Source organism: Stylophora pistillata, chromosome 4 (assembly GCF_964205215.1).
Source record: "Stylophora pistillata chromosome 4, jaStyPist1.2, whole genome shotgun sequence".
Lineage (NCBI taxonomy): Eukaryota > Metazoa > Cnidaria > Anthozoa > Scleractinia > Pocilloporidae > Stylophora > Stylophora pistillata.
In genome coordinates, this window is record NC_142522.1 from 39,041,698 (window position 1) to 39,062,557 (window position 20,860).

The 20,860-nt window shown below is 38.2% G+C and overlaps 4 protein-coding genes and 1 pseudogene across 4 annotated transcripts; 3 read left to right on the forward strand and 2 right to left on the reverse strand.

The window, feature by feature from the left end:
- LOC111346148 (melanocyte-stimulating hormone receptor-like) lies at positions 1-1,164 on the reverse strand (annotated as a pseudogene).
- Positions 1,165-2,595: 1,431 nt separating this feature from the next.
- LOC148733664 (melanocortin receptor 3-like) lies at positions 2,596-4,584 on the forward strand. The gene has a single exon (XM_088759008.1). It carries the CDS (start codon positions 2,954-2,956, stop codon positions 3,890-3,892), a length of 939 nt encoding a protein of 312 aa, XP_088615134.1. The 5' UTR covers positions 2,596-2,953; the 3' UTR covers positions 3,893-4,584.
- A 3,339-nt stretch (positions 4,585-7,923) lies between these two features.
- LOC111346149 (melanocyte-stimulating hormone receptor-like) lies at positions 7,924-9,466 on the forward strand. The gene has a single exon (XM_022953456.2). The coding sequence runs from the start codon at positions 8,215-8,217 to the stop codon at positions 9,148-9,150; it is 936 nt and encodes a 311-aa protein (XP_022809191.2). The 5' UTR covers positions 7,924-8,214; the 3' UTR covers positions 9,151-9,466.
- Positions 9,467-15,918: 6,452 nt separating this feature from the next.
- Positions 15,919-17,580, reverse strand: LOC148733665 (melanocyte-stimulating hormone receptor-like). The gene has a single exon (XM_088758856.1). The coding sequence runs from the start codon at positions 17,262-17,264 to the stop codon at positions 16,332-16,334; it is 933 nt and encodes a 310-aa protein (XP_088614982.1). The 5' UTR covers positions 17,265-17,580; the 3' UTR covers positions 15,919-16,331.
- A 1,308-nt stretch (positions 17,581-18,888) lies between these two features.
- LOC148733666 (melanocortin receptor 4-like) lies at positions 18,889-20,496 on the forward strand. Its single transcript, XM_088758854.1, has one exon. The coding sequence runs from the start codon at positions 19,059-19,061 to the stop codon at positions 19,995-19,997; it is 939 nt and encodes a 312-aa protein (XP_088614980.1). The 5' UTR covers positions 18,889-19,058; the 3' UTR covers positions 19,998-20,496.
- The last annotated feature ends 364 nt before the right edge of the window (positions 20,497-20,860 follow it).

Consider the following 20,860-nt stretch of genomic DNA (forward strand, 5'->3'; position numbering starts at 1 on the left):
AAAAAAAAAAAATTTTTATTTTAAATATTTTCCCTTCTTGTTTCACAGCAAATATCCCAGATACCTACTTAGTTAATAGCTAGAAAATCAAGTACTAGGACATAATATTTATGAGTATATAAACAAAAGATCTCTCGATCTCTCCCATGCATAAAAGTCAGCCGCATTTTAACATCGATCACAATCAGTTGTCTCAGCGTTTTTCCTTTAAGAAATAGTCGCCTTCCATCTTACAGCGGATTCAACCAAGCGATTCCCTTTTTAAGTGAAGATCTTACGATTTCACGAATCTCTTGATATCTCCAGCAATAAACTATAGGATTCAACGAGGAATTTAGAAGCACAAGAAATCCCGAGACATGATTAGCGGCCACAAACGATAAACGGAAATTACTTGCTCTAAGCAGAATAACACAGATAAGATTTGGGAGAAAACAGACTAGAAAAAATATGTAAACAAACAGGGCGCTAGTGGTCGACTTCCTTTGTCGAAGAGCCTGGATTTCTTGATTATTTTGCTGTTGCCTCAGCCTCTGGATTTGATTCCGATGATTCTTCACAACTTTGTAAATACGGATATACCCTGAGGTTGTTACAAGGAGTCCTATGAATTCAACTGTCACAAGCACGATGTTATTTTGGTTAGGAAAATAGATATATACAAAGGCCGCCAAAAGACTTGACAGCCATAAAAGTGCTAACACAACAGCAACACACTTGGAGGTAACAAGTTCTTGATACCGAAGATGGAGAAAGATGGCTAAAATCCTGTCAACGGCAATGAAGGTAACTGTGAGAAATGATGCACAAGTGAGGAGAAAAATAAAGAAATAAGACACAGAAAATCGTTGGACAAAAAAATTCAAAGTTGTTGCTCCCACTGGCTGACAGATCTAGCATTACGGCTATGATAACGCCAAACATCAGCTGCGCTATCAACCCAACGGCAAGGTCAGATATCGCCATATTAAGGAAAAGCATCTTTAAATTAATAGGTATCGTAGAGGCTTTCCGCAGAGCGTGAATAACAAGAAGGTTTCCAACTGTTGCAGTAATCGAAAATGTCAAGTTCAAAACGCAGGTTACCAAAGTTAGATTCCCTTGAAACTGGATTAGAATTGCATTTTCCTTCAATTTCTGAAGACACAACCTGGCCGCCATATCAGCTTACGGTTTTGTGTCAGTTTAGTGTTTTTTTTTTAGTGTCTGCTCTTATATGACAAAAACTAAAGCAGTAAATAAATATATTCGTAAGTTGAACAGCTTGTCGGGGGGAGAGATTACTCCTCCATGATTAAACAATGAACATCATTTGGTAGTGGCATAAATTGAACAGGAGTCATAATTAAATATTTGGGTAGAGAAAGAAGCTGACAGAATCTTTCAGAAATGTCAGTCGCTATAATAGGCTATGATATTACTAAGCATTGCAAACGTCTTGTTGAAGGATATTTCGTTTAATTTAGGAAAAAACAGCGAGGTTTGATATTTTTTCTTTTTATTAGGATTCCCTGTCACTCTAGGTAACAATTAAAAAAATTAAGTCTTACAAAAGCATTACATTTTCATTAAAAAAAAAATCCCTTATCTTCTACAACAACAAGGACAACAAAGTGAGTGCTCTGTCTGCTGTCTTTAGAATAAAGCGGCAAGTCAGCCAGCACAAAGCTACGTTGCTAACCTTTGGTCTAGAGTGGAGATTCAAATTATTCTCAGCTATAGAAACAATTACTCCAGGGAAGGGAAAAAGGAAAGGTACCTGAGGAACTTCATAACACGTTTATTCATAATAACGTTCTCTCTCATTTTTTGTGTTAATATTTTCATCTCCGTGGGAAAAAAAAACTTTTGTTTCAAGTTAGATCAAAATATAATTGATATATGCACGCTCTTTTCCTACCTAACTATTTAACGGGCGGTCATTGTCTTTTTGTAGGGGAGAGGTGTGGGAGGGGGGTGGGGAGGGATGTTTTATGACAGACTTACCTCATCTCCCATAGGCTCTTTAATTCTCATATGATCCCATCACACTGACTTTTGAGCTGCTCAGATGACTCAAAATCTAACATATCGAGCTGTAACAGTTATAGAGAGATGTGTTTTTTTGTCTTGTCACGAGCGCAGGACTGAAGAAAAACGGTTCTGAGGAATCGAATTTCAGACCTTGCTCCGTTGGTCGAATTTTATTATACTCATCGCACATTCAAATACCTGTCAACGGTTCTTTGTTAAAAAATTGTCGCACTTCGTGAAAAAAGTTATCGAACTTTGTCAGTAAAATTGTCCCATTTTGCAAAAACATTGTTTCGCTTTGTAACGGAATCGTCGCGCTTTGTTATCATTATTTATGACAGGAATGACAGCTATAATTAGGTTTTCATGCCCCATTTACAGTCGAACATCTATGTATGAAGAGGTCCCCCCAAGGGGGATGGCAGGGAGACCGCTTGATACAGGTTGACCGGCAAATGTGTTACGTGATATTCGTGCGTAATATTTGTCCTAACCGTCTATAGAAAGACAAATAGTCTACAATGCGTTGACGGCATTTGAACTAAAAGTACTAACACTGAATACACGGAGACAAGTGTTGTTTCCGTGAGTGCGACAGTTTCTCTTAATACAAAGTGCGAAAATTACAACATTACTATTATTGCTAATTACAAAAAAAGTACTACTGGGTTTATAGTCAAGAGGATCTATTAATTTTTTTCCTCTTGCCTTTAGTCGGTGTTTGTGTTTCCGATTACAAAGCATTTCTGCTGAAGGAATCTAATTACACGTCCATCAGCAAACCACGCACCCAACATCAGTCATTCCACAGAAGTGACAGCGCTGGATTTTTGACTTTTAAAAAGGATTTTTGTCGAGAGCCTATTCACTCCATTTCATTAGATATAATCTGAAATCGTGAATAACGGGGAGTTAGAGATTTGAGGGCTATACGATAACCATGGCTGCTAAGTTTTGTTCACAGAAGTTGGAAGAATACAAAAACCTTGTCGTTTATCACGGCACATTCATGACGACGATTTGTATTTTAAACGTGATGTTTTCCATTGTGACAATTTTCGCCAATGTTTTTGTTATCTGTGCCTTGTGGAAAGCTTCATCGATACCAGGCAATTTAAGGAGATTATTTTTGAGTCTTGCTGTCTCTGATCTTTTGGTCGCTTTGATTCCTCAGCTCACATTTGGTATTGTGGTCGCAGTGATGTTAAAGAAGGTAGGAAACGGGAACTACGACTTCGACTTCTTCTGCCTGACAATTTTATCCATTCGATACTTCTTTGTTGTTCTTCTCATTTGTGCATCATTTTTCACCGTAACAGCCATTGCCGCTGACAGGCTTCTCGCCATTTCGCTTCATCTCCGATATCAAGAGCTGGTCACGTCAACACGAGTTTCTATCGCTTTGGTATGTTTATGGTTTTCAAGCGGAATCTGTGCCTCTTTATTTGTTACACTTCCGGGAAGAGGTTTCGTCCTCATCGTGATTGCATTTGTTGGACTTACAGTGACAACTATAGCTTACTGTCGTATTTACAAAGTTGTGCGGTATCACCGTATTCAAATGCGAACTTGCGAAAACAGACCGGCAGATGTTCGTCATGTTACAATGGTGACCTTTCTACGAGAGGCAAAGTCTGCCATCAATTCTTTCCTTGTTTATGTTATTTTCGTCGTGTGTTATGTTCCCTATTTATGCACTATATTTATGTTGATCACAGACAGATTTCGTCCATCATTTTTAATAGCAAATTATACATCATTTTTCCTGATGCTTTTAAACTCGTCTTTAAACCCTCTTGTTTATTGCTGGAGATATCGCGAAGTTCGTCAAATTGTAACGAGCATGGCAAAGAAACTATTTTGCCGCTCACCGGCATAGCGCCAAGAAAAGTTCTTCTTCAAGTCGCTTTTACAAATATGTGCAATATACTTCTCAAGATGGTGAAGAGTAAGACTCCATAAAGGAAGAGAACATCGGAAGACAACACAATCGCCTTTAGCTTTTATTTTCAACTTTGAAACAACTGAATTCCAACATTCTGTAATTAAACAATTATTCTAATCAAATTTACTACAACACCGGGAGCCTCTAGCTTATCGAGAAAATGGCTTTCTACCTCCAAAAAGAAGAGAGACTATAAAGGTTAGAAACTAGTGATCCTTTAGCTCTCTTTAAATAACACCAGTCAAATACATAAAGGATACGCTACATTGGAAAGAATTGCAGGTATAGATATATACGGTGTAAAAGACTATGCGATGATTTAATTAATTATAATGTGTAAATATATTTACGTATATGTAAATATTAGTATATTTACATGTGTGAAATCTCAGTGCAAATAACGGAAGGAGTCTAATTAAATTTAGTTGAAATATGTTGAGGTGGGTGGCGTGCTAAGACGACATTTTTTTGTTGTTGTTGTTTTTCCAGGATATAAATCAGTCTCTTGAAAATTTTTATGTCTTGATTTGACAGTATTTTAGCGCTGTTTCCAGGTTGTTCTAGTCTTTGATAGATCTGACCATAAAAGTTTGTTGAATGTTGAATGAAAGAGAAGTTTGTATTTAGTTGACTAACGAGTGTTTCCAAGGTGAACATCAAAGCAAAGTTGAGGCGAAAATTTCTGGTATCAGCAGCTTCTGAGATAGTAAGGACCTTAAGAAACCACGACGGCGACGCCAAGGAAGACTTCGATTAAAAAATGAATTTCTACTCTTAGTTAGAATTTCAAAAATGGCTGCAGGAGCTTACTGTCTCATACAGCGTCACAGCTCAACTTCGGCATGACGTATAAAGTAGCCGTTGAGTTCCAAATGGAAATTAAAATAATTTGCCGTCGCGGTTTCGGTTCGCAGACGACGCAAATTTTGGCGATTTCACGTTGTTGTTTTGCATAGGACGGCTATGAAATGTACAAAGTTTCAAAACGCACGTGCTGAGCTACTGCTCCGCCAATTAGATCTCTTGTTTTCCACGTCCTCTTTGCCGTCGCCGTCGTGGTTTCTTATGGTCCCTAGTTACTTGGATGGTTAAAGAAAACTTTTTACCATTAAATTGTTTTACAACTACGGTTAAAATTTGTCCATTTTTTGGCCTGACAGCTACATTTGTATGCTGTTGAACGGCTAGCGGCAGTGGTTAAAACTATAACCTCGTTGAGACCCTCATGTAAAGATTTGAAGGGACTTTAAGCAAACCGCGACGGCTACTGCAACGAGAACGTGGAAAAAAAAAAGATCTAATTGGCAGAACAATAGCCCAGCACGTGCATTTGAAAACTTTGTACATTTCTTAGCCGTCCTTTCAAAACAACAACGTGAAATCACCCAAATTTGCGTCGTCTGGGAAGCAAAACAGCGGCGGCAAATTAGTTTTATTTACATTTGGAACTCAACGCTACATTTATGTGTTATGTTGAGTTTGAGGTCTTGCGCCCTATGAGACGGTAAACACATGCAGCCATTTTACGAAATTCTAACTAAAAGTAGAAACTAATTTTTTTAATCGACGTCTTTCGTGGCGTTGCCGTCCTGACTGCTTAAAGTCCCTGTGGAAGCCAGGTAACTTCGTTAGAACCGACGTGATACGATAGCTTTTTTTTTTAGAGCGGAACAGGTTTGGACAGCTTGTAGACTATCAATCGTGAGGAAAGCCAAAACGTAATGAATTACATCTGTCTAATTTAGAGGTAATAAATACGTTTCGGTGTCCTCTTAAGTTTCGATAGACTTTCTCTTGTTCTAGCTGTATTCCTGAGATAAAGAAAGCAAGATAACGTTTTGCATATGCTAGTGATGTGCATGTGATATGCCTTTCTTTGCTTTTGCTTGTGTGTTTGTTTTTTTTCAGCCGCAAGGAAATTTTCACAGCAAACGCCCAGTCGAGGGCGAAAGCAAATATTTAATGCCCCGGTTGTCACAAATTTGAGTTTTTCTATGATATAAAGGCAAATGTGAAATGCTTTTCGCCCCGAACACAGTTTGGACAGCTTGGTATCAATCAACTGGATCAACCATTTGCGTCATAGGCACTAGAGAGAAATCAGTGAGTAGCCTCCAAACACAAGCTGTGCGTTTGGTTATAATTTCAAAGTTTATTTAGTGAAAAGCTTTTTACAGGAAACTGATTCTTTTTGGCAGCGAACTTAATGCACTCGCCCACGAGAACCATGGATTAATTAACGGTGTGCGCAGTTTCAATTATTTACCAGTTATTTTCAGATCAACCAATAACCTAAGATTGTTAAGCTCTACTTTGCCTAACGATTTGGAAATTTAATGAAAGGATGTTTGATCAGACAAATGGCCTTAATGACGTTGTCATGGCGTCATAATTGGTCATTGCCTGATTGCCTCAAAGTTGATGAAAACTACATCGTGTTGTCAAAGTTTGGCAGCAAAGATTTTGTCTCAGCTTCTTTCCATTCTCCCCCGCAAAATTTTCACCCACTTTGCTGGTCTCTGCCATGATCTTTGGTAGTTGAGAAATTGTTTCGTCCTCATTCCCTTACTTGAGAGACTACGACAAGAGAAAGTAATTCCTTGACTACGAGCAGTCACTTATTTTCGACCCCGTAGTCCGTTGCGCAAGTTCGAAAAAATAATCGAAAAAAAAAAGTGTGAGGGTGCTGCTCGAAACTAGGCCTAGCCACAAGTTGTGGATGAATCCCAAAAAATTTGCCGATAAAAGTGTCTAAAAGTTGCCAAAAAGTTGCTATTTTTTTCAAAAAGTTTCCGAAAAGTTGCTGAATTTCCAAAAATTTGCCGAAAAGTTACCAACATTTTTCTGCTTTTCGTACCTTTTTTGGGCGTTAAAGATTAAAAATTCGCACATTGCTTCTTATCAAAACTTTATTTGTCAAAGTCCAATGACAATATCAGAGGTTCTTTCCATTTCACTTGATCAACAAATAGTCACTGTAATTTGAGCAATAGTGAAAATCAGACCTGAAACAAATTTTTTTCAGGTCTGATTTTCACTATTGCTCAAATAGTGCTTTACTGCGAAGGATCGTTCTCATATACGTCTCATAACCGCAGTTCACACATATGTTTCATATGTTTGTTGTTGTTTGAGTCACTGTAATTGTCCGCCATCTTGAAAAACGTGCTACGTGATACCGCTGACCTCGTGATAAGGCATCACAAAAAATCAACCTATGCGGGAGGCCTAATTATTGTATTTTAGAATAAATTGAATAAATGTCTATCGAAAACTGACCAATGTGGCTCAAAACGTGAATAAAGTGGCTTCAAAGAACCTCAAAAAGCCCAAAGTTGCCAAAATTCAAAAAAATTGCCGAAAATCTGAAAAGTTACCGAGCAACTTGTGGCTAAGCCTACTCGGAACTCTATGAGTGTGGCACATGAAAAGTTCCGGAGTTCTGCGTGGAGCTTTAATATCATTTTTTCTCTTCGCTGATTTCTTTTTAATCCACCAAAAAGGAGAGACTGTACGAAGTCGATTGATTAAAGAGGACGGTATAACTTTATTTGAATATACAACCGATATCTATTTCATCATCAACAATTTGCATGCTATTGCGAGGCATGTTTAATGTTGTAGGTAATTAATTCCAAACTGTTTCTCAAGACAGCTTTGAGCCTTATTTCTCAGCTCCCGCTAAGACACACTTACGACAATAAGCCATCGACAGTCTGCCATCATACAATGACGACATTTGCCGGACTAAGATCATCATTGGCTGGAATTCAACTTTGTTGATATATCCAAATCATATTGGCTGGAATTTGATTGGTTCTCTACAGAATTGAACATACAGACAGTCACAGATATGATAACCTGCCAAGTTAGTACGTAAAATGACAGTTTAAAGCAGTTAAAAGTGAAATTATCATGAGATAAAATAAGTAGAGTAGGTAAACAGTCATTAATGTCCGTACCTCAGATAATTGTGTTTTTCGTGACCGATCATTTGCATTTGCAAACGCTCTTCTCACCTGCAAGCTGCCTACATGTGTACCATTGATAAATGAAAAACATATACCATTGATGGATGGAAAACAAATAGTGATATTGAAATTTTGGAATTGTTTTTACTTATTGACTTACCGTGATTGTTACTTGTTGTCAAGCGGGAGTACCTCACAGACGGAGAACAAAAAGATACGTGCATATTCCGCTTTTTTTTGTTTGTTTTCATTTTAAGAAATTTTCGTTTCGTACTCACTATCATCATGGCTACCGAGTTGTGCGTTCAGAAAGTTGAAGAATACAGAAAACTTATCCGTCATAATGGGAAATTTATGTTGACTTTTTGTATTTTAAATTTACTATTTCCTCTTGTGGCAGTTCTTGGGAATTTCTTAGTTATCTGCGCTTTGTGGAAATCATCATTGATTCCAGCCAATTTAAAGAAATTATTCTTGAGTCTCGCTGTCTCTGATGTTGCTGTCGGGTTGATGGCTCAACTGATGTTCGGTGTCATCAACGCAATTATGTTAAAGATGGCGGAAGACGAGAACTATGACTTCAGCTTCCTTTGTCCAGCGATTTCAAACGTACGTTATTCCTGGTTATTTTTCCTGGTTTGTGCGTCGTTTTTGACAATATCCGGCATTGCAGTCGATAGACTTCTTGCTATTTATCTCCACCTTCGATATCAGGAGCTTGTTACCACAAAACGGGTTATTTTGGCTTTGGTTTCGTTCTGGTTGGCAAGTGCTGTCATGACTTTCATATTTGTTGTTCTCCCTGACAAAAATACTGTTGTTATCATTGTTGTCGGATTTGTTGGGATTTTCGTTACAACGGCGGCGTACATACGCATTTACAGAGTTGTGATGTATCATCGGGCTCAATTACAGGCTCTGGGAAGTCAGCCAGAAGTTAATTCAGTGATGTTTCTCCGAGAAGCAAAGTCAGCCATCAATACTTTGTACGTCTATATCGTTTACCTCGTTTGCTATTTTCCCTATGTTTGTACTTTAACTATTTTAACAACAGATAACCTCAAAACGTCATTTACACTCGCGAACCATGTTTCGTTTTTCTTGATGCTACTGAACTCTTCATTAAATCCTTTTGTCTACTGCTGGCGATATCGGGAGATTCGTGAACATGTTACAAGAATGGTACGGAAAGTACTCTGCTTTGCAGCCACTGAACCATGAAGGGTTGGAAGTGACGGTGATATGCTAACGGTTGTGACTTTCAAAGCGCCATTTTCATTCATCAACTTCTCTAGCTGATTCCTTCATTTATTTATTCTCTTATTCATTTACCACTTTAATTATTGTTCCGTCGGTGAATTTACCGATATCTTTCTGTTCAAACTTTTTTAAGGGAAGTCATATCTTCACTGCCAACTTCCAATTACATCAACATTCGTAAATGTTTGTGTTTTATATAAATCTTAAATCATAGCTAAATCTTTCGTGTTGGCTTTAAAAATATTGAAATAAGCGAGAATAAACTGGAATAACAATCGTTGTTTGGAGAAGTTTGAAGCCTGTTTAATTTCAGTAGGTTTTGGAACATGTTTGAAAATTCTCGAATATTCACGAGGATTTTTTTGTGGTCGAGGGAAGGGTGGTGGGGGGGAAGGAAGTCTAGGGTGACGTAAGCTATTGTACAAGTTCATATGTGACACACCCACTGGTCACTTCTGGGATCAGCAATATTGAAAGCTTACTGTTCTCCATAAATAAACTTCTCTGCAGCGCGGTGATCGCTGGAGCATCGATGCGCGGGAATCTAAATGTGCGAGTCTCGATTCCTCGTGTGGACGGAGAAATGTTTCGGTAATTGTGAACAGAAATTTCTTCCCATCACAAATAAAATAACGTTGAAAATTTTATTAAATATACTTGGACTTGTAAGAGTGTGAGATTGAAAGGAAACCTATACACGGTATAATGCCTTTTGCAGTTTAAGTTGACAAACAGAGATTTTTCCTTATTCATTCACAGGCTGGCTTTTAACAGTGGAATAGGTGACACTTTCAACCAAGCTAACCATTTCAGTTCAAATATTCTTGGCTGTTTTCTTTTTTCAATCGTAAAATAAAATACAATGTATTGACAATTAATCGCTGCCTCAATGTTCTATAACCCCTCAATATCTTTTTCTTCTTTCGTTTCTTCTTTACTTCTTTTTCTGTCGAACTAGATTCAGCCCCACCATCTTTGGTTGTGGTTTCATCTTTTATGTGGCCATTTGCTTCTCGTTTTCTTCTCGAGTTTTTAAGGTTTGTTTCTTCTTCAGTAGACGACCTGGGAAACAACATAACATAAATTTTTTTAATTTTACATCTAAGTCGATGAATACAGCGATAAGATGTTGAGAATCTAACAAGAGGATTAAGAATAATGCCATAAAGTTCGATCGCATACGTATATAATGGCAATGTCCATTCTATAGCCTTAAATTTATAACCTTCAGTCTCTGCCAACAAACATTATACCAACATTACACTGTTAACTAACCGTGACAAGTTTGAGAGGATTGCGTGACAAACAACCTTAAAGTCTGGGGACTTTTTAGCTAACGCACTATCCTGGATGCGTGTCACTACTTCCCTGAGCTGATCTGCCCGTAATAACACTGCAACCTAAAAGAAATGTGATACAATTTACTTCTAATCACGATATTCGAACTACACAACGAGCTACGCTAGAAACTTCAGACGTCTCATCTAAAATCCGTTTCAATAATTTTGGTTTTTTTTTCTAAACAATTTCACTGCATTATCGCAGTAGGGCAGGACTAGAACGGAACATATGCGAACCATGCGAGTAGTCCACCCAATAAATCCCACCCATCCCACCCCAGGGGAGGACACCCATCACATGGTAATCTCGTGCGTGGAAAATTAACGTCTCCTACCCCTAACCCTGTAGGAGACGGGACCTCCATTTATTCGCCCCTATCCGAGAAGACTAGAATATCTAACCATTTCTTGATGTTATAGAAAGGTAGCATATTCTTCTCAATTATTTTAAGACCTTGAGTGTTGGTCCGGCCGGGGCTTGAACCCTCGAACTCCCGCACAGCAGTCCAGCGCTCTATCCATTGAGTGTGCCTTCTTGAATACGGTCGGACCTGTTCCATTCGACCGGCGAAAATTTCGATATTTTGAACCGGTCACTTTTGTTGAATGGAAAGCGCCCCATAATAGGTGCGTTTTTGAGCCCTATTGTCTGACCGAGTCTAACCTAGAGTTTGATATGTTTTCACCACTAATTGATTTCAAATAAGTCAGTCGTTTCGTTAGTTTTTGCCCGCACCGTGTTGTTTTTAATCAATACTGTTTACTGCCGGACCTGGTTACGCCACAAATTGTGAGTTCGTTTCTATTTCTTTTAGTTTTTTGTCGTTGTTTTTTTGCGATATTTTATACTTGGATATTTCTATTAATCATTTATTTCAGTCGAATCACACAAACGTAACAACAAATCTTTACTTCTAAATAGAAGTCGATCTGGCAAATAAATTAAATGTGTATTCGCTTTACGGCGTTGGACTTGTAGTTATAAATGATCTATATCGATGATATACCCCTCCATCAGTAGACATCCTTTTTAATTTTTCCCTGTATATGCGCATGCCACGAATTTCTGATCATAACTTATCTTCATCAAAAGATTGAACTAAATCTTACCACAGAGACATGTAATATTTCTTGTAACAGAAAACAGACAGGTCACAAAATGTTAGGGGACTTGCAAGTGTACATCGGATCATAGTTGGTGGAGTTGGAGGTTTTTTCTTCCTCGATTGTAGTAGCTCACTGCTGCAGGGGTTCCGGTCTAACAGTTTCAGCCAGTCGTTTTCAGAGATCCAAAGGGATTCCCTATCAACTGTCATAAGGGAACTTCAACAACGGATTGTTTACTAGACATGATTCACACCTGACTAACGTATCTCGATCCACCTAGACGACATCTCCGCCTTTGCTTTCTTGACTTCTCTAAAGCCTTCGATCGTATTGGGTATAATGTACTAATTGAAAAGCTTCTGAAGTGAGGCGTTCGTACATCTTTAATACCGTAGATTATAAGCTTTCTGTCTAACCATCGACAACGCTTTAAGTTAGCTGGCTCGATTTCTGACTGGCTTCCAATATCTGCCGTCGTTCCAAAGGGAACAAAACTTGGCCCAATCATATTGATTCTGGTAATGATCAACAACTTGAATATCTCAGATCCCGAATCCTGTACTTGGAAGTATGTTGATGATGTAACGTTGTCCGAAGGACTTGTAAGGAACAGCAACTCAACCATCCAAACCAGTCTCAATACCGTCGTCTCTTGTGGCTCTAGTAACCGGAGGAAACTCAACGCTAAAAAGTGCAAAGAAATGCGGATTTGTTTCTTAAAGGACCCCATAGAATTCCCTCATTTGAACATCGGCGACCAACAATTGGAGCTTGTAACTTCATATAAAGTACTTGGCTGGGGATTGAGAATAATTCAAAGTGGAACAATCAGATTGAATATATAATCACCAAGGCCTCTAAACACCTTCACATACTCCGAGTACTCCGTCGAGGGGGCGTTGAGATTAATGATCTAATTACTATCTATACTGTCTTGATAAGATCTTTACTAGAATATTGTTGTGTAGTATGGCACCACGCCCTACCCTCCTACCTCTCACAGGAATTACAACATATACAGAAACGTGCTGTTAAAATTATAGTCCCAGCGTTTTCTTACTTAGATGCTCTTCACTTTTTAAACTTAAGAATATTAGATGAAAGACGTAGTGAAGTTTGTCTTAAAACTCTTGAAAAGATCTCAAGAGGAGGTCCTCTTGCTAAACATCTCCCAATGACAAGTCGGCACATGCATCACTATCAAACGAGACGCGCTAGCAATATATATTGCCTAAATGCAGGACAGAAAGACTGCGTCGCAGTTTTTTTCCCCAAGAACTAGCCTAGCTTATAACAATTATTAGATTTTTAGACTATAAATACGTCCATTCAACTTGTAAAAGCATAAAGTTATTTCAGGAGCCCATTAACCTGGGCTCCTGGTTATTTGTAATTTTATTATAAAACCCATTGTAACCCAGTCCCTCTTTCATCAACTTTTGTAACTTTTCATGGTCGTATGATTGTAACCACATTGTAATTTAGATAGCTGCGATGATGATGGAATTATACTTTTTTTCTTCTTCTTCTTCTTGTCATAAAACTTTTGCATGTGCGGAAATCATATATAGTTCGACTTCTCTTCATTACCAACTTGAACCACATTATTCAAGTAAAACGCCCTTTGAATGTACCATCATCCCCTGAAGACCAGACAGCTTGATTAAAAAATGATTTACTTTAATCAAGAGGGTCTCAATAACGCCCAACAGCTAAATGTTTTGGCAGTTTTACTGTTAACGGTTAACCTATTGAGAACCTCTTAAAAGAAATAACCTCACGAGCAAAGGCTATATGGAAAATTAAAAGTAATTCTCTGTTTTAACATTCGATAAATTAGGGCGCATCATCAACCAAAAGGTCTATTCTCTTAATCATGTACGCAAGCCATGTGATGTGTTCATTTTCTCGTCCATTTCTATTAAAGTGCCCCTGAGATCAAAATTCTCGTACATCATTTTTTTCCATTTTCGTGTTCAGTGTGTCTCCTTCACCTACTCTGCCAAATTTCAGTGTAGACCGAGCACCAGAAATATCTTTTTTCGGGCCGTTAAATTCACGATCTCGCATCCGCCATTATTTGATCATGTTCCGGAAGTTGATCGCAGGACTCAGAGGAAGTGACGTCAAAGGCTCAACGCAAAAATCTCGCATGGCAAAATGTCAAGCAAACATAACAGAGTGCTTTACTTTATTGTCACAAAAACTAATCCAAAATTATTTGGCATCGATGCGTAATTCAAAGCTGAAGTAATCGTGCAGACCATGCTGCAGGTATTTCTCTGCATCGGAGCCTTGCAAATAGATCAGAGCGGGAAAAACGGATGCGATTTGTGCGACCTCGCCGAGTAAACTTGAATCCTACAAAAATATTTGTGATCTACTCCGAACACTTCTCGGAGGACTGTTTCGAGAGATCTGTGTACTTTGAACAGAGTTATTTGACTCTGCTTTGAAGGATCTAGACGAAGAATTCTGTCGGATTCAGTGCCTACTGTTCAAGAAGAGAAGGGTCAAGAAAAACGTCCTCAATACGATCTCGACGACGGAAAGTGAAGTCTACAAACCTCCACGGATTTTGTCGCCTTTACATATGAGCTGATCAATATTCAACTTTAACAACTCCCTGGTAGAGTACCTTACACAAAGGAAAGTACTCGGCGAACATTGTAAATAAGAATGATAAAATAGCCCAATTGAGGATTGAGATTTCTGACCTCAAAGAGCTCACTTTTATACAAAAGAAATGAAAAATATAATTGTGTACTCTGATTCTAAAAAAAGCTGGCTTTAATATCAGCGAAAGCAGAACAAACACCTTAAGACACAGAGCTAAAAAACACTTTAAAATGTAAGCTTGCAGCCAAAATCCGAGAAAATGAAAATTTCTTTAAAAACCTGTCAAACTATCAACCATCTGACAGCCAAGTCAGCGTGCTATCAAAGGGTCTCAAATTCATCCCAACGCCCGTGACAAACAAATTTAAAATCAGTCCAACATTTGCGAGATTTATTTGCAAGACGAATGCGCCTCCGTTACACCTTTCACGGACAAAACAAAGAACCACTTCTGTTTCATATCAAACTGAAAGCCACCGGTTCAGTCTTCTATCGCCCTTCAGAGCTACTTGGAAAATTGTCATGACGCTACCTGCAGACTACATCTAAGCCAAAAAATACTTTGTAACGGAATGAGGTCACGGCTCTAAAAGAGCTGATACAAACTCTGCTTTAAACCTCACCGAAGCAACACAACAATAGTCATCATGACTAAGACAGAAAAAACAAAAGAGGCCAAAGTGCAGCTCAACAACAGAGCTCACTTCAAACCTCTCAAAGCACCGATAATAAAAAACACGTGGGAAAGGGTTTATGAGATCATTGACCAAATGCATCGGGGAAAACACATTGATGGCTTAGAAATGGCTTCAGTTCACAAACTCCCAATATCCGCCTTCGGATACACAATTAGCCATTGCCGAAAACGAATTTTACTAATCACCCGATCATTTCTCATAAAAAAGGAAAATCCCTTACGACAAGCAAAAATACAGTTCGAAGGCGGTAAAGCGATACAACCACAAAAGCCACATGGGGAGTCCGTGGCGTTCTGTGTTTATCTTTATTCGCATGGCAAAAATCCATCGTTTGTCGGCGCAAAACTATCCAGGGAAGCTTCAGATGATTTCTGGGAAAATTCATCGTCTGAAAAAGTCGAAATTTCCCGACTGACAACGAAGCAGTTCTCAAAAAAGTAATGTGTGTGATTCTCTATGCAGCGAACAAAGAGAGTTGTGACAAAGCAAAGCATAAGTTTGTTGAGCCTTTGACGTCATAATGACGTTTTTGCGGGCTCGGCTGGAACATGTTTTCAGCAATGGCGGACGATTTTTGGACGACTTTGAAGCGGTAAAAATTGGTCATCGAAGGTTTATTTTGAGTTTTCAATGGAAAAAAGGGTCTTAACTTGACCCAATTCAACATTATGTAAACAATTTAGGCCAAAATAAAATGGTCAATTTTCGTCGATCTCAGGGGCACTTAAAGGAGACTTCAAATCAACTATATACAGCTATTGTTCAAGGCATCAAAATCGAACAAAAAAAAATTTAGTTAAAGGAAAATTTGGCATTTTCTCTGTAGCCTACTAATATTTTATCGACCCATACACCACGCACACACAATCTGTTGTTTTGGTGAAAGGAAATCAGTAGGGCTTCGACTGTCTTTCTACCTGACTTGTTTGCTTTAAAGCCAAGGCTAAAAATGACAAAAGTAAAGCTCTTTTTTTATTTGACATAAATGTTTAGGAAAACCGCGTCTTCTGTTGAAAAAAAAAGGTTTTAACAGCTGTACAAAATGCACACACTATGAGTGTTACAGTCACACTGAACTTGCTCGGCGTATACGTGACCCATTAGCAATTTGTCCTTTGCTTGATTCAGTCGTTTGTTCGTTTGGAAGTAAAAAGAGAAAAAAAATTTCTATTTTAAAGATTTTCCCTTCTTGTTTCACAGCAAATATCCCAGATACCTTATTAGTTAATAGCTAGAAAAGCTAGTACTAGGACATAATATTTATGAGTATATAAACAAATGATCTCTCGATCTCTCCCATACATAGTAGTCAGCCACATTTTAACATCACAATCAGTTGTCTCAGCGTTTTTCCTTTAAGAAATAGTCGCCTTCCATCTTACAGCGGATTCAACCAAGCGATTCCCTTTTTCAGTGAAGATCTTACGATTTCACGAATCTCTTGATATCTCCAGCAATAAACCATAGGATTCAATGAGGAATTTAGAAGCACAAGAAATCCTGAGACATGATTAGCGGCCAGAAACGATAAACGGAAATTACTTGCTCTAAGCAGAATAACACAGCAAAGATTTGGGAGAAAACAGACTAGAAAAAATATGTGAACAAACAGGGCGCTAGTGGTCGACTTCCTTTGTCGAAGAGCCTGGATTTCTTGATTATTTTGCTGTTGCCTCAGCCTCTGGATTTGATTCCGATGATGCTTCACAACTTTGTAAATACGGATATACCCTGAGGTTGTTACAAGGAGTCCTATGAATTCAACTGTCACAAGCACGATGTTATTTTGGTTAGGAAAATAGATATATACAAAGGCCGCCAGAAGACTTGACAGCCATAAAAGTGCTAACACAACAGCAACACACTTGGAGGTAACAAGTTCTTGATACCGAAGATGGAGAAAGATGGCTAAAATCCTGTCAACGGCAATGAAGGTAACTGTGAGAAATGATGCACAAGTGAGGAGAAAAATAAAGAAATAAGACACAGAGAAAATCGTTGGACAAAAAAATTCAAAGTTGTTGCTCCCACTGGCTGACAGATCTAGCATTACGGCTATGATAACGCCAAACATCAGCTGCGCTATCAACCCAACGGCAAGGTCAGAGATCGCCATATTAAGGAAAAGCATCTTTAAATTAACAGGTATCGTAGAGGCTTTCCGCAGAGCGTGAATAACAAGAAGGTTTCCAACTGTTGCAGTAATCGAAAATGTCAAGTTCAAAACGCAGGTTACCAAAGTTAGATTCCCTTGAAACTGGATTAGAATTGCATTTTCCTTCAATTTCTGAAGACACAACCTGGCCGCCATATCAGCTTACGGTTTTGTGTCAGTTAAGTGTTTTTTTTTTTTAGTGTCTGCTCTTATATGACAAAAACTAAAGCAGTAAATAAATATATTCGTAAGTTGAACAGCTTGTCGGGGGGAGAGATTACTCCTCCATGATTAAACAACGAACACCATTTGGCAGTGGCATAAATTGAACATGAGTCATAATTATATATTTGGGTAGAGAAAGAAGCTGACAGAATCTTTCAGAAATGTCAGTCGCTATAATAGGCTATGATATTACTAAGCATTGCAAACGTCTTGTTGAAGGATATTTCGTTTAATTTAGGAAAAAACAGCGAGGTTTGATATATTTTCTTTTTATTAGGATTCCCTGTCACCCTAGGTAACAATTAAAAAAATGAAGTCTTACAAAAGCATTTACATTTTCATTAAAAAAAATCCCTTATCTTCTACAACAACAAGGACAACAAAGTGAGTACTCTGTCTGCTGTCTTTAGAATAAAGCGGCAAGTCAGCCAGCACAAAGCTACGTTGCTAACCTTTGGTCTAGAGTGGAGATTCAAATTATTCTCAGCTATAGAAACAATTACTTCAGGGAAGGGAAAAAGGAAAGGTACCTGAGGAACTTCATAAGACGTTTATTCATAATAACGTTCTCTATCATTTTTTGTGTTAATATTTTCATCTCCGTGGGAAAAAAAAAATTTTTGTTTCAAGTTAGATCAAAATATAATTGATATATGCACGCTCTTTTCCTACCTAACTATTTAACGGGCGGTCATTGTCTTTTTGTAGGGGAGAAGTGTGAGAGGGGGGTGGGGAGGGATGTTTTATGACAGACTTACCTCATCTCCCATAGGCTCTTTAATTCTCATATGATCCCACCACACTGGCTTTTGAGCTGCTCAGATGACTCAAAATCTAACATATCGAGCTGTAACAGTTATAGAGAGATGTGTTTTTTTGTCTTGTCACGAGCGCAGGACTGAAGAAAAACGGTTCTGAGGAATCGAATCTCAGACCTTGCTCCGTTGGTCGAATTTTATTATAATCATCGCACATTTAAATACCTGTCAACGGTTCTTTGTTAAAAAATTGTCGCACTTAGTGAAAAAAGCTATCGAACTTTGTCAGTAAAATTGTCCCATTTTGCAAAAACATTGTTTCGCTTTGTAACGGAATCGCCGCGCTTTGTTATCATTATTTATGACAGGAATGACAGCTCTAATTAGGTTTTCATGCCCCATTTACAGTCGAACATCTATGTATGAAGAGGTCCCCCCAAGGGGGATGGCAGGGAGACCGCTTGATACAGGTTGACCGGCAAATGTCTTACGTGATATTTGTGCGTAATATTTGTCCTAACGGTCTATAGAAAGACAAATAGTCTACAATGCGTTGACGGCATTTGAACTAAAAGTACTAACACTGAATGCACGGAGACAAGTGTTGTTTCCGTGAGTGCGACAGTTTCTCTTAATACAAAGTGCGAAAATTACAACACTACTATTATTGCTAATTACAAAAAAAGTACTACTGGGTTTATAGTCAAGAGGATCTATTAATTTTTTTCCTCTTGCCTTTAGTCGGTGTTTGTGTTTCCGATTACAAAGCATTTCTGCTGAAGGAATCTAATTACGCGTCCATCAGCAAACCACGCACCCAACATCAGTCATTCCACAGAAGTGACAGCGCTGAATTTTTGACTTTTAAAAAGGATTTTTGTCGAGAGACTATTCACTCCATTTCATTAGATATAATCTGAAATCGTGAATAACGGGGAGTTAGAGATCTGAGGGCTATACGATAACCATGGCTGCTAAGTTTTGTTCACAGAAGTTGGAAGAATACAAAAACCTTGTCGTTTATCACGGCACATTCATGACGACGATTTGTATTTTAAACGTGATGTTTTCCATTGTGACAATTTTCGCCAATGTTTTTGTTATCTGTGCCTTGTGGAAAGCTTCATCGATACCAGGCAATTTAAGGAGATTATTTTTGAGTCTTGCTGTCTCTGATCTTTCGGTCGCTTTGATTCCTCAGCTCACATTTGGTATTGTGGTTGCAGTGATGTTAAAGAAGGCAGGAGACGGGAACTACGACTGCGACTTCTTCTGCCTGACAATTTTATCCATTCGATACTTCTTTGTTGTTCTTCTCATTTGTGCATCATTCTTCACCGTAACAGCCATTGCCGCTGACAGGCTTCTCGCCATTTCGCTTCATCTCCGATATCAAGAGCTGGTCACGTCAACACGAGTTTCTATCGCTTTGGTATGTTTATGGTTTTCAAGCGGAATCTGTGCCTCTTTATTTGTTACACTTCCGGGAAGAGGTTTCGTCCTCATCGTGATTGCATTTGTTGGACTTACAGTGACAACTATAGCTTACTGTCGTATTTACAAAGTTGTGCGGTATCACCGTATTCAAATGCGAACTTGCGAAAACAGACCGGCAGATGTTCGTCATGTTACAATGGTGACCTTTCTACGAGAGGCAAAATCTGCCATCAATTCTTTTTTTGTTTATGCTGTTTTCGTCGTGTGTTATGTTCCCTATTTATGCACTATATTTATGTTGATCAATGACAGATTTCGACTGTCATTTTTAGTAGCTAATTATATATCATTTTTCCTGATGCTTTTAAACTCGTCTTTAAACCCTCTTGTTTATTGCTGGAGATATCGCGAAGTTCGTCAAATTGTAACGAGCATGGCAAAGAAACTATTTTGTGGCTCACCGGCATAGCGCCAAGAAAAGTTCTTCTTCAAGTCGCTTTTACAAATATGTGCAATATACTTCTCAAGATGGTGAAGAGTAAGACTCCATAAAGGAAGAGAATATCGGAAGACAACACAATCGCTTTTAGCTTTTATTTTCAACTTTGAAACAACTGAATTCCAAAATTCTGTACTTAAACAATTATTCTAATCAAATTTACTACAACACCGAGAGCGTCTTATCGAGAAAATGGCTTTCTAACTCCAAAAAGAAGAGAGACTGTAAAGGTTACAAACTAGTGATCCTTTGGCCCTCTTTAAATAACACAAGTCAAATACATAAAGAATACGCTACATTGGAAAGAATTGCAGGTATAGATATATACGGTGTAAAAGACTGTGCGATGATTTTATTAATTATAATGTGTAAATATATTTACGTGTATGTAAATATTAGTATATTTACATGTGTGAAATCTCAGTGTAAATAACGGAAGGAGTCTCATTAAATTTAGTTGAAATATGTTGAGGTCGGATGGCGTGCTAAAACGGCATTTTTTTTTTTTCCAGGAGATTATAAATCAATCTCTTGAAAATTTTATGTCTTGATTTGACAGTATTTTAGCGCTGTTTCCAGGTTGTTCTAGTCTTTGATAGACCTGACCATAAAAGTTTGTTGAATGTTTAATGAAAGAGAAGTTTGTATTTAGTTGACTAAAACGAGTGTTTCCAAGGTACCCTGCTGGCAAAGGCGTTTATTTGTTAACTTTCCCTACGGTTCACGTAAAAATAAAGTCCTCTACGCTCGGCCAGTTAAATCTTCTTCGAGCATGCGCGGCCTGTTGCTTAGAAACAAATTAGTTTCCGGTAGTACTCGGCCAACTCTCGAAA

Coding starts and splice junctions, on each gene's coding strand:
- LOC111346149 (XM_022953456.2), top strand. CDS start 8,215: ATGGCTACCGAGTTGTGCGTTCAGAAAGTTGAAGAATACAGAAAACTT.
- LOC148733664 (XM_088759008.1), top strand. CDS start 2,954: ATGGCTGCTAAGTTTTGTTCACAGAAGTTGGAAGAATACAAAAACCTT.
- LOC148733665 (XM_088758856.1), bottom strand. CDS start 17,264: ATGGCGGCCAGGTTGTGTCTTCAGAAATTGAAGGAAAATGCAATTCTA.
- LOC148733666 (XM_088758854.1), top strand. CDS start 19,059: ATGGCTGCTAAGTTTTGTTCACAGAAGTTGGAAGAATACAAAAACCTT.